The 16274-nt window shown below is 47.7% G+C and overlaps 1 protein-coding gene across 11 annotated transcripts in view; it reads left to right on the top strand.

The window, feature by feature from the left end:
• Positions 1-16045, top strand: part of CELF2 (CUGBP Elav-like family member 2) — an 810060-nt gene extending 794015 nt beyond the window's left edge. For 6 of the 11 annotated variants that reach the window (XM_044227896.1, XM_044227898.1, XM_044227889.1 and 3 more), the window contains 3 exons: positions 4937-5134; positions 9469-9612; positions 12815-13701. In XM_044227896.1, the coding sequence (XP_044083831.1) occupies positions 4937-5134; positions 9469-9612; positions 12815-12942 (470 nt within the window). In that variant the 3' untranslated portion in view covers positions 12943-13701. Of the gene's footprint in view, positions 1-4936; positions 5135-9468; positions 9613-12814; positions 13702-14372 lie in introns of those variants that run through there. The other 5 variants (XM_044227891.1, XM_044227892.1, XM_044227895.1 and 2 more) reach the window with 2 other exon arrangements.
• Positions 16046-16274: the final 229 nt, after the last annotated feature.

The raw sequence follows: 16274 nt of genomic DNA, 5'->3' as shown, positions 1-16274 counted from the left end.
CAGGTTTCAGAGTCCCACTTGAAAACTGAAAGTTCTGGATTAGATGATCTCCTTGGTGTCCTCTTGCTCTAAAGATCTATGACATATATAGAGAAGGAAAAGCGAGGCCCCGGAAAGAAGGAACTAGAGCGGATTGTGGAGCCCCGCTGGCCGCACCCCCAGACAGGACTCCCTCCACAGCACCTCCCTCTCTGAAGAGAATGTCACCATAGCACGGCAGAGCCGGGCAGCTGGCGTACAGAATCCCTTCGGCCTGAAAGCTAGGGACTCAGGGAGGAACTCCAGGTTCTGTCCTGCACAGCTTGCCCATTTCTGCCATTTTGGATCTTAGAAGGGTTTGGGGGGGGGCGGTCAGAATAGGCCCCAGACAGAGAATAAGTCCTATTTTAGCCTTGTGCTTGGCACTGGCTCCTACAGCTGGGGAAAGTGATCCTCTGCCCCCAGAGAGGGACTTTTGCCTTTCCCTCAGTTCAGTCCTGAGTCGGGAGTAGCCCAGCCTAGGAGAGCCCAAAGAGATTCTGATTTGGGGGCCCAATGACTTACCATGCAGCCCGGGCAACCCAATGGCTGCCCACTTTCAGCTTTCAGAAAGGGGTCCTTGGCAAGTTGGTTTCAGCCATGATCCAAACAGGGAACAGTTTTTAAGAAGTGATCAGATGGTACACTTTCTTAAAAACAAAAAAATCCGAATAATTATATATTTTAAAATCTCAAAAAGAATGCCTTGTAGTTTTTTGAAAAAAAAAAAAATCTAGAACTTAACAAATTTTCCAGTTTTACTAAACTCCTTTATTCAGATGCTCTGGGAAAAACAGAAAGTGGGACTGAGTTTTATCAGACCATAGGCCAAAAAAAAAAGAAAAAGATTATTCCTTCCAGATGGGACAGTCTTGATTAGCAAATAGTACATGAAGTGGGAACCATGTGACAACAGAATGTTTTATTCCAGTAAAACTGCCTCCAGCTCCCGTTTCCAATGGCCCGGGAGGAGCCCTCACTGCCTTGACTCCTGTTCCTGACTTGTTCTGCAGACGCTCCAACCCACCTCCTTCCCCTCGGTTGCAGACAAGTGTGTTTGCACACGTCCCTTCATGCTGCTTCTCTTGCCCCAGGACCTAGTTCCCCTAAAACAAGGACTTTGATTTGATCGCCTGCCTGTCCTGTCCTTGGTCTGCAAAGTAACAGGCCAGTGGGAATGGCTGTCCTCCTCAGCACGTGCTAATGACTGCTGTGTGCTGTCCTCCTGTCTGTGTGGTCCTGTCTCTCTCCATCCCAGTCTCTGGTGCTTTGCTGGTGTTTCCCATCGGTGCCATGAGGGACTAGCGAGGGGCTCTGTAGAAAGGCCGAGAAACCAGGACTAGTTCTTGCGTGGGCTCTACATCACACCAGTTTTGCTTCTGGCAAGGACAACAGGCTTAAATTTTGTTTTCTAAATTTTTTGCGATCGGGGCACAGTAAATACAGAGAGCTAACGGGGAATAGAGACGGTGTCTCATTTCAGATAGCCCCTACGGGAGGGTGTGAACCCGGAAAACTTTTAATGCTCATTTATGAAAATCACAAACAAAACGACATCCCTGATTTGGTAAAGGTTACTAGCACAGAGCTGTTTAACAAGCCCAACATTGGCTCAGAGCTGGTATTTCTTTTCTCAACTACCAAGAGGAATCCGAAATACATAGAGGATCCTCTTTCAGGCCGTACTGCCTGAATGCAATCATGCTGTCGGTCCTACTGGGGGATTCTCAAGGTACTCGAGTCACCAGAACAGAGGCAGCTCCTAAAATAGTTGGCCACAGCTTCCATATTACTGCTGTTTCCTACCCTACTCCATCCCAGGAACAATGACACGCTACTGAAAGAAATCTCTGGTTGTCCAAATAGAGCCATCTCTTTCCCATGGACAAAGGAGCCAGGAAGAATGTAGGTAGATGGAATCCAATTAATTCCCAATTAGCTCATCTTTATGTAAATGTTACTATGCTCTTCACTGCCAAAGGGCCCCTCTCCTCCTCCCAAAATAAAGTTTTAGCTAGAAGACAAGTAACTCAATTAAACTCAAATTCAATATCCCATTTCTCCCCTTTATATATTCATGAATGGAGGGGCTAAAAAAAGTAGAGTGGAAGCCTAAAGCTAAAAGCAAAAGTTGCCAAGATCAGAAGTAAAGACTATGGCTGACTCCCTAACAGAGCTTTTCAGTTCTGGATTATCTGAGGGTTCCCCAGACATGCTCTGTATCTAAGACATGTTTTGTACATCTGAACTAAGACAAAATATTTTTTGCAGGTATGTCCACTCAAGAGTCCGTATCTAACTTTATGTGTTGAAATACAGGTCAGGTGAAGTACTTGTTTTTCCTTGTTCAAATCACATCGTTTTTCCAAATGGCTTACCATACAGTGCTTAAAATTAGGATTTTCAGAATGTAACCAGCACTTGGTGAACAGTGCTCATAGAAATAGAGTTGACCTTGAACAACACAGGTTTGAACTATGCAGCTCCACTGATAGGCAGATTTTTTTTTTTTTCAATTAAAAAGGTGGAAAGAAAATTCACCTGACCTGGATGATTTAAAAAGGGGCGGGGGGAGTACTGGAGAGGAAGGGAGTCAGGGGCCCCAGTGACCTCTTCAATGAAACACCAGCCGTGTGTCTGGTCTCCAGTGGAGCTGCAAAGCCCAGGGAGGCACACTCCTAAGGCTCCTACGTGGCAGGGGCTGCAAACAGCCAGACCCTCAGCCGACAAGGTTCTAGAGACATCGAGCTCTATTCCGTGCTGGCAGCAGAACACCCATCTTCAGCTGTGCCCTGAGCAGCTCTGTAGGCTGCGATGCACACCTAGACTCTCACGCTATGGGGTATAAGTAGAGTGGCAAGTCCCCACTCTCTCCCGCTAGAATTCCTTCCCGCACAGGGATCCGGCTTCCCATGGCCGAGCCCCATGGCATGCTGGTCTGTGTCCCCAGCACCTGCACACAGCTCAGCAGTAACGAAACCAACAGCACTGAGCTGTGCCCGGCTCTCCAGACTCACTGTACACCCTCCCCTCCCCTTCCTAGAAAAGAACGAGGCTGTTTCTTTGCATTCACCCAAATACTGGGAGATGAGGCTAAAATAAGACTGAAAGGAGGAAAGTGAAGTTACTCCCCACCCTTCAGCAGCCCTAAGAACACCAGCGTGGAGGAGGAGAGAGGCCTGAGCAGGGTAAAGGGGATTGGCTGGTGTCTGGGGTACTGTTTAATTAGGACACACGGGTTCAAGCTCGTTAAGAGCATTTATTGGGATGAGCGCAGACTCCTTCGCAGTAAGACACGTGAAGCAGAGTCCCCAGGACCTCTGCTGGTCAGCACCTCGTCAGCTTATTGCGCATCTGCTAGATCTACCTGCAGGGATTTCGGTTTTCAAGAGGCCCGTCCTTCCATTCTCCTGTCCTTCAGCCCCTCACCCCCGGGGCCGCACGGGTCTGTACGGAGGAGGCCGCACGCAGTAACTTCATCCACTGCCCACTCCTGTCCCCGCAAGTCCCCAGGAAGAAAACCGGGCCTGAGGCTCGATGCATTTCCTCTGCTGCTAAGCCTCCTGTATGTATGTAGTCCTTCCGACCTGAGGGAGGGAGGTATCCGAGTGACAGAGGGACGCGGAGAGGAAGCAGAACCCCACCCGCTCCGTGGTCTGGGGCTGGCGCCCGAGAACACGGCGGGCGCCCACGTGACCCGGGGTTGGATTCCTCCGATCACTTCTAAGCAAGCTCATCCGGCTCATCTGGTTCCCCAACCCTCATTAGGCTTCCTGCCGGGTTTTGTGTTTCACTTAGTCATCTTCGCCATATTAATAGCCCTAATCAGTTGCCCTAATCCATTCAAGAGTTTCCTAAATGTTTTCAGTGAAACGGATCTCTCTCTTTTGAGATCTCTTTTGAGATGTTTGAATCGTAAAGGCAACTGAAGGCAATGATGATGTCCCCACTTCCATCTGTTGAGCTCCTAGGAAAGTTCGCCCTCTGTAAAGTATTGCTTGTTCTGACCCCGGACTCGGGGCCCATGCGGCACAGTCAGCAACCGTTCTAGAGCCAGAGAGCAGCCAGGTGACAGGGAAAAAACCAAAGTGTGCGGGCCAGCAGCTCCCCTGCGGCAATGGCCGAGAGCCCGCCTGCAGACGGGCGTCCCTCCAGTTACCTGGAACGCAGGGTCGGAGCGCTGTCGTGGCCGCGCACCCCGCGACCCGGGCTGATAGCAGCGTGTGTCTGCTGCTGCGGCCCTTGGCCCCGCTCCGTTTGGAGCCTCTCCTGCCAAGCAGCCTCAGTTCCCTGCAGTTAGGGTCCGGTCCCCATTCTGTCCGGTGCCTTCATTCTTCACGGCTGGACGATGCTTCCGAAGGGCCTGGTCTCAGGCGCCATCCCTCAGCTGTTTCAGGGCCGGCGGGGCAGTGGCCGTGCACGGGCTCGCTGGGGACAGAGCTGCCTCCGGGACCCTGTCATCCGCCTGCTGAGAGCGTGGTTGTGCCCCTTTCTCCGCGAGCCCCCGAGCCGTCCCATGGCTCCTCCGAGCGCCCAGGGAACGGACGTAGGTGCCCGGCTGTTCGCAGCCCTCGTCCCGCACGGCCTCCTGCACCAGGGGCACGGCCAGGAGAGACCTTCCTTTGCGAAGGACGCGCGTTCTTGCCAGTAGCAGCGTGCATGGAACCGCCGTGTGCCGTCTCGCTGTCGCGACGCGGGAGGGGCAGCGTCCGCAGGCGGGGGGGCTTCTCGGGTCCTGTTGTGTGTTCACCGTTGTGACGACCGTCACGTCGCAGTGGCGTCTTCACGTCGCGTCGGGCTGTCGCTGTGCCGGCTGCATGCACTTGTGTCGTTCTTGTGTCAAATGACTCTGCCTTCCTTCGGAAAGCACTAATGAACAGTGCTATTTCTCTTCTCTATTGTTGGGTTTTTTGTAAAGTTGCTCAAATGCTCTCAGGTATGGCGGCTCTGAATGGAGGACTTGGCGCCACGGGCTTGACGAATGGCACGGCGGGCACCATGGACGCCCTCACGCAGGCCTACTCAGGGATCCAGCAGTACGCGGCCGCCGCGCTGCCCACGCTGTACAGCCAGAGCCTGCTGCAGCAGCAGAGCGCCGCGGGCAGCCAGAAGGAAGGTAGGTGCCCGCCCGGCCCGGGGGGCAGCGGACCCTCGAGCGGGCGCCTGCGGAGCCGAAGAGGAAGCCAGGGGTTCAGTCCCGCTCTTCCCGGGCTGGGTTCCCCTGGTTTGTTTCTGTTGAGAAACCCAACACGGCCAGCCGGCGTCTGCACCTCCTCCCCTCCTCGCACTTGAACTTGTTTGATGTCGCCACGGTTCCGAGGGTCTGATTTACCTCCGCAGACGTGTTCCTCCCCCGCTGCGTGCTTCTGTGCAGTTACCAGTAGCTGCTGCCGTCTAAACCCTGCAGGAGCCCCCGCCCGCATCAGCACAGGGCCCGTCTCTGGCGCCTCCCCTGCCGCATCAAGTCCGCCCTCCTGGAGGGGGTCGGCGGGGTCTTCCCAGGCATGTCGCAGGTAGCTCAGCCCCTGCCCCTGGCGGGCTGGCCTCTCGGCAGGTGACGGTGGCGGGCTAAGGACAGAATCCCCCGTCAGGATCAGCTGGGTCTGTGGCATCCGAGGTCTCCTGAGGAAGTGAGTGCGTGATTGATGGGCTTGTTTCTCTGCCAGTGAGGCAGAGTGAGTCTCAGGAAGTTAAGGCTAAGAATAAATTCAAGCTGATTATAAAACAGTTAATGAGCCAGTCCAAAGAGGGAGAGCATGTCTTTCCTTTCTTGCTTTTGGTCTCTTCTCCTCAGTAGAAATTGCTTTAAAGCAAACTCTGCCACATGGTATTTTTTCTCTTCCGCACCTGTTGGGAGTGTGGCAGAAGAGGCTAGGAGTATGGCTGAGGAGGTTTTTACAAACTTCTTTCCCCTCTTTCCCTTCACCTTACACTTCCAAAATGTTCTTGTCTGCATACATTAAATATGGTGTTCTAGAAGAATAGAATATTTTAACTTTGTTGTGAACTTTAAAAGAGACAAGAGCTTTAAAGATACTCTTGTAAAGTAAAAAGTCTTGCTTCCATTTGGAAATAAGGGATCGTTAAAAATGAAAGATACATGAAAATCTAAATTCTTCATTATTTCAACTTTCTCTTTACTCGTCGCTGTGATGGCTAGTGTAGATTTTTAAAACCCTGCACCGATCCTCAGGCAACTGCGTTTCCCTAAGCATGTGAGACCCTACGTCATAAATCCCATGCCTTCCCAAAAACACCTGCACGGAGGTGCCTCTGTCCGGGGTCTGACTACTGTGGCGACTGTGGCAGGAGGCAGATCTATGACAGGATGTTCTTAAGAGAGAGCATAAAAGCCAGTTCCCTATGGGATTCTTAAAGAATGCTGGCCACTTCTCCACTGTCCAGCAGAGCCTGGGCACAGGTGACGTGACTGTCGCTGAGAAACACCAGCCACCAGTGGAGTCGCCATGCACTGGGGCAAGGATGAAGTGTGGGCCCCGAGATGGCTCTCCTCTGCTGCTTCACTGCAGCCCACTGCCCCGCATTTCCATGCCTTGACTTTGGGGGGGGATTGCCTGTGTAGGAGCTAACCTCCTGGGATTCATGTGAATGATGGCTGCCAGCCCGGGATCACTGACATTTAAGTATTGGGGCTACCAGCAGCATGGTTTAGTTTTGATTTTTTGTGTGTGTGGTGGTGGTATTTTTGGTTTGTTTAGCAATTTTAATCATCTCCCACCTTCTCATACCTGTCTTCTGATCACCTTTCACCCAGTTGTGTGCTCAAGAAATTTAAACTTAGTATCAGTTAACCACAATATAATTTTCAAAGCAGGTTATACTGGGAAGGGAAAAAAAATGAATTCCACAGCTAAACAGATTTTTAGATTTTCTGCTCCACAGTTTTATCCTTTAGTTAAGAGAGTTGAAAGTCAGGTTGATGCACTTAGTCATGTACCCTAGTATGTATTTTCCCACAGGAAAATGAGCTGGGCTGGCTTTGGTGCTGGTATTTTAAAGCAGCTTTGATACGTTCCCTAGCTAAAGCTTCTGAAGGGTTATGGCATCCCTACTGACCTCAATCCAGAAAAGCTGACCGCCTTTCCTGGGACTCCTGAATAGCCTCTGACCTCTAATTGATTTGCGGGAGGCAGTCACGCACACACAAGTAGGTAGAGCCTCAGGAAGGCCACCAAGCAGTGGGGGGGAGGGGAGGTGCTGGCCATTGACCACAGATACCCCAGTGCTCTATGCTAGACCTGGTGCCCTATAAGAAATAGGAAATGGGAGCACCCAGCCAGCTGGGACCAACACTCTTAACAGAGAAGTCCAGTAAGTTAAAATGACCGGTACTGGGAGAGATCCGAGGAATGCATGACTTGTCAGCAGGTTCTTACTAAAGGGAAGGCTGAAGAGGATACACAAGTGGACCCCTCAAGAACGCAAGAACCCCGTGTTCTTGTGTATCTGCCCTTGGTGTCTGTTGCAACAGCCGCCTTCATTGCACGGAAGAAAGGTTTTCCACATCGAGTCACCTCTTTCTCATTTTAGTGTTCACAATTTTGGCGGTTTGCAAAATCATACTCTTTCTGTATGATGAAAACTGGGAGGTCTACGCTAGGAGATGCTGGTGGCACTTTTACCTGAGAAAATGGTGAACAAAGGACAGAGTCTCCTTAGATTGACCTTTTTCCTATTTTCTTGGCCCCCCCATGTGGCACAGATACAATCGGAACGTATGGCATTCCGGAACACCAGGACTATCCAGGTGTAGCCAGTAATCTGACAGTGCATTAAATTGCATTTTCTCCCCAGGCTGCAGGAGTTGAGAGCGGGTCCCATAAATCCTCATTTGTACATGTCGATCTTTTATTGAGAAGGAACACGAAATCTGGATGGTGCCAGATTTGCCCGGTACATACTGCCGAAGCCGAGCCTGGCCTAGTGGGGCTCCGTACAACCCTTTCCGGTGTTTCGGTTTTGCACCTGTTCATATTGTGTTGATTTTTTAAGAATCTTTTTAAACCAGGAAACATTTGGGGACCTAAGATGTGCAACTGTGTCCCTTGAATTACAGACTGCCTCCTTGGCACTAGAATGTGGGTATGTCCATGGGAATTTTGAGCAACACACAAAGTTAAGGTGGTCAGGTTGACAGAGAAATGCTTCATTTCCGTGGCTTCATAAGCTTGCCGCCAGAAGACATCCTCAGGAAAAGTCCCATATGTTTGTGGGAAGAAATGTGGTTTGACTCTTCTTTACAAAGATGCTTTCTCTCTTTTATTTTTACAAAGTTATTCTTACCCTAGGTTTACTCTTCCTAGACCCAAATATTAGCCACCACGCCCAGCCCTGCAGCCCCCCCTCCCCTGGGTGCCAGTTAAGGGTGCAGGAGTCAGATGCCAAGGTTACTTCACCAGTTTTGTGAGCACCCTTCCCTCCCAGACCCCACGCCCAGAACTCTGAACATCCAAGAGACATCCAGCCCCGGGGCCTCTCCAGACCAGCAGTGGGGGGAAGCTCTGTAACTACCCCAGGCAGCCTTGGACCTGGCAGGTTGGATGACCACCTCCCATCAGGTCATTCAGATTCCCTCCTTCTCACCTTGCGATGGCTCCGTGCCGGTGCTAGAGAGATGGGGAATGAGATGGGAGGGCGCGGAGGAGAGCTGACCTCTCTAACCAGTGTAGCTAAGAGGACCTTCCATACTCTGCCCTTTCTTCCTCTTTCTCTGGAAAGTGATGGCTGAGCGTGAAGAGCATGGCTGAGCCTGGTCTCTGACTAGCTCCTGTACCTCATGCGTTCATTTCCAAGGCTAATCCCCAGGGGTATAATTCCTATCACAGCTGTGAAACTCTAACTACCTATTTTTTCCTGCCTTGACTCACTGCCAGTCATTTCTAATAAAAACGATTATTAGACTGTGTGTTAAGAGATTTGGCAAATCAAAACTGGATGGATAATTAAGTAAATGATTGAGAAATCCAAGCAACATTACTGCTATATCCATTATTCTAAATTGCTGCAATTTGCTAGAATACACAGGATACTCTCAACTCCAAGAGGTCGTATATACATACCACAAAACACAGCCACCCGGAAAAAACACAGTCCTGCATTCTCCTTCCCACCTCTACCCCACGGGGGTCACCCTCACCCCCATGAAGAAGACACTGAAAATACGGACACTAAGCAAATGTGAGCCACAGAAGATGATCCCTGAAAAGACCCTTTTGCTGACCAGTGTCTTTGGAAATCAGGAACGTCTGAGGGATGATTCCTGTCTTGAAAGACATCCCACACTTGACATTTACCCATCTATCTCCTTCCCTTCTAGTATGAGAGAGAAAGGCAATGCTTAGCCTGTCTGATATTAAAGCAGTCCTAAGAAGAGGCCTTGGGAACTAAGAAGCGAAGAATACCTTACTCTGATTTTTTTTTCCTCTTTAGGTCCAGAGGGTGCAAACCTCTTTATTTACCACCTTCCACAGGAGTTTGGAGACCAGGACATTCTGCAGATGTTCATGCCTTTTGGAAATGTTATCTCTGCTAAAGTCTTCATTGACAAACAGACCAATCTGAGCAAGTGCTTTGGTATGCAAAAGAAACCAAGCCAGAATGTTACAGTAAATTCCCATGTGAGGAGGCACGGGAAGGAAAACGTAAATGGCAAATATTCGAGAAGTCCAGATAGGGCCTTCCCTGGGTGGTGCTGCTTCTTGGCTTTTTGGATCCATGTGAGCAGATCGGGCAAAGTCCTTTAATCCAAAGCAGAGGAAGGGGCTATATAAAGGAAGCATCTGGGAAACGACAGTACATGCCCGCGTGTTAGGTAACGTGTGCTGTGCTAGTGTCTGACCACGCGCATCTGGTTCTCTCTCACTAGAGAGCAGCGGTGGTTTCTTCAGGCCCCACAGCTGGAACCACAAACCTGAGCAGGTGGAACACAGCCAACAGACGGAGGTGGTTTGGGCTGCCCTGCTACAGGGCGGCACTGTAGACACTTTGCCACGGATGTCGTAGCCTTCTAGGTTCGGGAGGCATCAGGCGTTTGTGGAATCGGGTAGGACGTTGTACGGGGAGGCTGCCCGCACTCTCACGAACCTTCACTGAGACCCGTCCCTTCCCAGCAGGGGTGTGGCCAGGCCACCCTGAGCACTGCAGACACCCCCCCACCCGGAGCACGGGACAGGGAGCTGGTGTCTGTCACGGTCCCGTGGAATGCTGTGTTATGCTGATTCGGGAGCCAGAATTTGGGCTGATGGGCTCTGCACAGCCTGCCCGAGTGGGCGCAGAGCCCAGGAAATACAGGCATTCAGAGAACACTGGAAAAACCCAGCTCCTCGGTGGCCTGGGCTGTCATGCCCTCTTTCCTCACACAGCCTGGACTCTGCCTCCTGAGGCAGTCTGTGCTCCCCGGGAAGGCACACTCTCCGCTTGCCCTCATGTTTTAGAAGCAGGTGCACAGAGCATTTGTTAAATCTATTTCTTGTTTTGCTTTTTGAACCCTTTTAGTCTCCAAAGTGGTTTAGAGGCTAGACTGTTCAGATTACAGATTACCTGCCTGGCAAGTTCTGGGCCAGCCTGAGATCCAACATTTGCCTTCCTCCTTCCTCCAATCTAGTAATCTGTGTAGGTGGTAGGCCGTAACGGCACAGAACAGTGCCACAGATGCAGACCAGAGGAAGGACAAAGAGAACTAAATGCAGTGGAGAGAAACATCAGAGGTGCTGGGAATGGTACTCAAACACAGCATCTGGCTACTGGTGATGGGCACTGGGTGTAAAGAGAATGTTTTGGCTTCTAAAACCCCGTTATCGCCATGTCTTTCTAATCTCTGTGCCATCACCCAGGAAGGTTAGGGGAATTAGTATGTCCGCCACTGAAAGTCACTGTTTTTACCCAACTGGAAAGGCTGTCTGCACTATGACAAGCACATAACCACACCCCCACACCCCCCGTGATGGTTCACCAACGAGTGAAATGGAAAGGGAGCTGTTCCACTGGGGCGTGTGTGCACTCAGTGGGAACTTACCACGCCGAGCTGCCCCGCGCGAGGTTCTGGGCCAGACTTTTACTCCTCATCACTAAGCAATGCCCTGGGCTTATCTGGAGATTGGAAAGGGGTTGTGCTTCGGGTCTGATTTTGAGAAAAATACTTAGTGCCTTGAAAAGAGATGAGATCGGTCCACGTGCTCCTCCTCTGAGGTCTAATAATGCAGGCTGCACCCATGAATGTGGGCAACTGTATTTAGTACTATGCGCTGTTGTCCGTTTTGATCAAAAGCCACAGCATCCCAAACCTACATTTCTCAGGGAGCCGGCCTAATTTGGGGGGGGGTCCCAGATTTGCTAGTCTTAGGTAGCCCATTCTTTCATGCTCACCTCTTGGCCAGATTTCGTTATCCATTTCACCCTTGACCCATTTCCATTCTTTAATCATCTTGCTGCTTCTGGATAAAGACCTAGAAGGAAAGGAGAAAATCAGAGCCAAAATCTTGGATTCGAGAGCACACACACTGGGAATTAGATTTAGTAAAAATCTGTTCCACCGTTTTGCAGTACAGCCTGCCGACGGAAAACTTTTCTGCATTATACCATATGCTCATTTTTATCAGCCGAGAACTCTGCTAAAGGTATAATGATGTCCTTTTCTTCCTCTAGTTTGTAAAGGAATTTGCTCTTTAGCAGATAGGTGAAGAAGCTTAGTATAGAACCTTCTGAATAGCTGATGTTGAGAACTGAAATTCACCCAGTGTAACTGCTTCCTTTCAACACCAGAAGTAGGGACAGCACAAGCTCAACTCCTAAACATGGGCATTAACTGCAGAAAGCTGTGTGTCCCCCACCCCCAGGGTTAGAGCAGACTCTGCGATCAGAATTCTGTTTCTGGGTCTCTGCAGACCGTCACTGCTCTTTCTCAAAAGCATGCGCTCCCTGCCATTTTGGTGGTGTTAGTATAGATAAAGGTACTGGGAAGTCTGTGAGGATGGCTCTTAACCCCTAAGCTGTTCAGACTCTTTATTTATTCTTAGGGGGTATAAGGTAGCAGTTTCCAGTCTGCTGAATGCAGTGGCGCTTTGAAAATGGAAGCTGATATAATGAGAAAGGGCCAGCATTTCCCTAGGTCCCTAGGTCCCTCTCAGAAAGAATTCCACAATGTTAAAAATCAGGTACAAATACCGTAGAGTTAATTCACTAACGGACCCCATCCGACAGTCGAGCAGGTGTGGGCTGTGTGGGTGCAGCTGGAGAACTGAAAGGAAAGTCAGGGTCTCTGCAGTGGGCGGTTACCAGCCCTGTGTTTAAACTGCACCTGATTGGGACACGCAAGCCCCTGGGGACCCTGCGAGCCCCAGAGGATCTATGCCTCCGCCTCTGGGAACACTTACTTAGGTACCAGGGGTTTTGTCAGAAGGACTCCAAGGGGCCTGAAACACAAACAGACCTAACTGAGATCAGTAAACAGACCAGGAGTCTGAGAGTCTGAGATTTCGCTTTTCACAGAGGAGGGGTTTGCTCTCCTGATCCCAAATTCCCAGTCCAACCAGCTTTGTTCACCGCTTCTCAGTGGACATACCCAGGGGTGGCCGTAAAACACACCCCACCCATCCACAGCCGCCCCCCCCACAGAGAACTGAGCATGCGCCGAGCCCCCAGGACGTGCCCACGCTACCCCCCACGTACAGTCCCACTCTCCAGCACCCCCCACCTGCCCAATGACATCCTGCTCCCTCCCGTCTATTCCCCTGCCTCTCCCTGGTGACCGCCGTGTCCTTCCCCTTGTGTCTTCCAGGCTTCGTTAGCTACGACAATCCGGTGTCCGCACAAGCTGCTATCCAGGCTATGAACGGCTTTCAGATTGGCATGAAACGCTTGAAGGTCCAGCTGAAGCGCTCCAAGAACGACAGCAAACCTTACTGATCCCAACCCCCGAGGCTCCCTGCTCTTATTTTAGCTTTCTTAGGGTAAGTCCCACAAGCCAGCCTGTTCTCAACAGGAAAGGCAGAGGAGGACCACATTGCCAACTTTTACCAAGAGAGACGGTTATTTTTACAATAAGGCCTCCATGTCCCCTCCCCATGCCCCCACCCAGTTCGCCATAATTAAAAACTTGGGCTACCTTGTTTCTATCGAGTAAAACTCCTCTTCCAGTTGTGCCACTGTATTTTCCTTTGTTTTGCAATTTGAATCTCCTTTTACCTTTTCTGTTTTGTTCTCATTTTTTGGCTTTTTTTTTTTTTTTTAAAGAAAAACACACATGAATAAATGACATCTTGAGAGTTTAAAAGGCAAACAAAGGCTAACGTGCAATTCTAACTCTGAGACCCCTGGTGCCCTAGAGCACTGCCTGGAGAATTCACCCCTCCTGTCCGCGCCCACCCCCTAGGAGGGCGCCAACCATTTAGAGGTTAAGGTGGTGGCATAGCAGAGAGAGAAGCCAGGAGAAGTTCTTAAAGCAACACAAACGTCTTTCCACTACATTTGGTTTGTTTTAACAAGTAGGATATTATTTTAGGGTTCAAAGAAACATGACATTTATCGGTCAGATTATTACACTGGTTGTCTATTTTGTTATTGTTTTATTTTAGTTTTTAGAAAGGATTAATGTAAAAAAAGATTTAGAGATCTGTTTCTTAAAGCTACAGGGTTTAAAAATAAAATAAAAACGAGTGAAAATACTTGATGTTTCTTGAAAGATAAATTTAATAATAAATAAATAATACATAAATACATAAATAAAAAAGAAAGCCACAGGCCTGTAAATTTTATTTGTAAAAAAAGCATTTCTATTTTTGTACAAAATTTTTACTGCCTCAGAAATAATGGAAGTTATTTATTGCCTATTGTTAACTTATTGGGTACCTAAAGAGCAGTTCTCTGTGCTAGCTAGAGCCTTTTGAAGTAGTCTCTAGAGGAATCGTTCTAGGAATGGGCTTTTTTTCACCGTTGAACCCTAGGCCTACAGTTCATGCTTTTCCCTCTTGTTGTTTGTATCTGTCTGACGATTTTGTTTGTAGCTTCCATGATCTATCTAGTTTATAGTTCGGTCGTCTGACTCTCCCCCATATGTCACATCCGTTGAAACTGGATCCCCCCCCCCGCCTTGTCCCTCCCCAGCCCCCACCCCAAAACTCCCGGAATCCATCCCCTCTCCTCCTCCGGATGGATTCTCTTGGGGTTCCATTGTGCTGTGGATAAATATCGTAAGAAATGCAAATTACGGGAATGGCTCGTAGACTCCCTGATGACCTAAGATTTGCATTAGTTTTTCTCCTGCACCCTTAAGAGTGATTTTGTTGCTGCTGCGTAGATTCTGTGTAACTTTTTACTCTCCCTTGTTTTCTCCCTAGACATCTTCATGCCCGTTAGTTCACCGTTTGCCTAGCATGTCCCTGTGGCGTCTCAAAAAAAAGTTTCATCGTCCCGTCATTGTTTCTGATGTCTTTCTGACCTCACATCACATTTGGTTCTCCTACTGACCTTTGATCTAGTTTGACCTTTGAAATTTGCATGTGACCTCATCTAGCTATGAATTCTGGGAAGTCAATGTGAAAAACATTGCTGCATTCATGCAAGACTGAAATTTATTATTAGACAAATTAATTATAGAAAAAAAACCTGTGGCAAAAACGTTTCTTTCTTATTTTTTTTTTTCTTTTCATAAAACAGACTTGAAAGTATTATACAGGGATTGGCATTCTTCCCGGTCACTGGTAACAATAGCAATATGTGTCCAGGGACACAGAATGTTGGTTTCTAACAGACTACTTCCAAAAACAGTTTGAGAAAAAAACTGTCTGATTTTAAGTCTCTAGAGGTCTGTAATAGTTTTTACATTTTTCAGGCAGTGTAAAGTTTTTTGATAAGGCCATTTTAGGTGGCTCACTTTCTCATTAAGATATATATATAGAACCACTTTTTGTAGATTAGTATAAGAAAAATATTTACCCTGTTTTGGGGCAAATGCTACCTATTTGTGTCACCTTTTGCTGAACTGACTCACAGTTAGACAATCCATGGTTTAATGCACATGAAATTACCTATATTTTATACTGTTTCAATGTACAGGAGAAAGGTTACTGTAAACTGTGTTATGTTGGTGCTTCTGTGAATTAAGTTGTGGTTTCAATCATGAGTCTTATGGTCTTAATGTTCTCTGTTGATAAGACAAGTTTAGAATTGGTTTACTTAAAGAATTTCAAAAAAAAAAAGTTTGCTTAAAAAAAAATTTCATGTGAGGGAAAAAAAAAAAAACCCTATTCCAGAATAAGTTTTGTGTTGGCTTGTAAAGCATTGATGTCATTTTTTTTTTTTATTGTGGACTATTTAGATGTGTTTGTGTTCAGCAAAATGTGATTTTTTTTTCTTTTAAAGAAAAAAAGTGAAAATATATAGTGCCAAATTCCAAAGGTACTTCCTTCCTAGAGCTTCAGTGTGTTTCTTGTGAGAAGTAATTTGATAACATGGGTATTTTATTATGTGTTTTGTATAAATCCCTAATATTTAAAAAACAAAAAACAAAAAAAAGAGGTTAAAAAGTTTGTTAACTTGCTATCCTGTGGTCTTGTTGCCTGAAATTGTTATTGTTTGTTATTTCTCTATGATGTTTTTTGTAAGACATTGTATAAGTGCCCATGTCTCACTTTTTTAACCGCTCTGCACATCAATGCTGTGACGGCAACCTCACGATGTATTTCCTTCATAATATATGGAAACCTCTAAGGTGAGAAAGTTTTGAACTTCTAACCCTTTCTACCCAGAGCTGTCTGGAGCGTTGGTAACTTTTTATACCATTGTCATTTTTGTTTGTTCCAGGGTGTTTCTAATTTGGATCCCTCTCCCCTTCCCCCCCACATATCTTTGAGGTTTGGGGATTTTTTATTTGGTTTTTTTTTGTTTGTTTGTTTGTTTTGGTCTTCCCTACCTTTTTTACCTATTGGTTGAGATCCAAAAGAAACAAAACTCCACAAAGCAAATCCAAAGGGAAAAAAAATATTTTCATCATCTCTGTTTTTTGTTGTTGTTTTTTTTCCTCCCTACACCACTTTTTTTTTTTTTTAGTTTTGATTATTTCTGGTCATTTAAAAAAAAACGAATGTGCTGCTGAAATTCCTTCTCTGGTTTTAATTAGAAACAGTTGATTGGCTAAAACTTCTAAGGGGGACATTAGGTAGATTCAGCACCTACATTAACCTTAAATCTGTATGCTTTTGAGATCAGGTGTAGGGGTATGTTCTAGTTCAGAATATTTT

This window comes from Neovison vison, chromosome 12 (genome assembly GCF_020171115.1).
Source record: "Neovison vison isolate M4711 chromosome 12, ASM_NN_V1, whole genome shotgun sequence".
NCBI classification, from domain to species: Eukaryota; Metazoa; Chordata; class Mammalia; order Carnivora; family Mustelidae; genus Neogale; species Neogale vison.
This window is presented reverse-complemented; position numbering and strand designations above follow the sequence as displayed.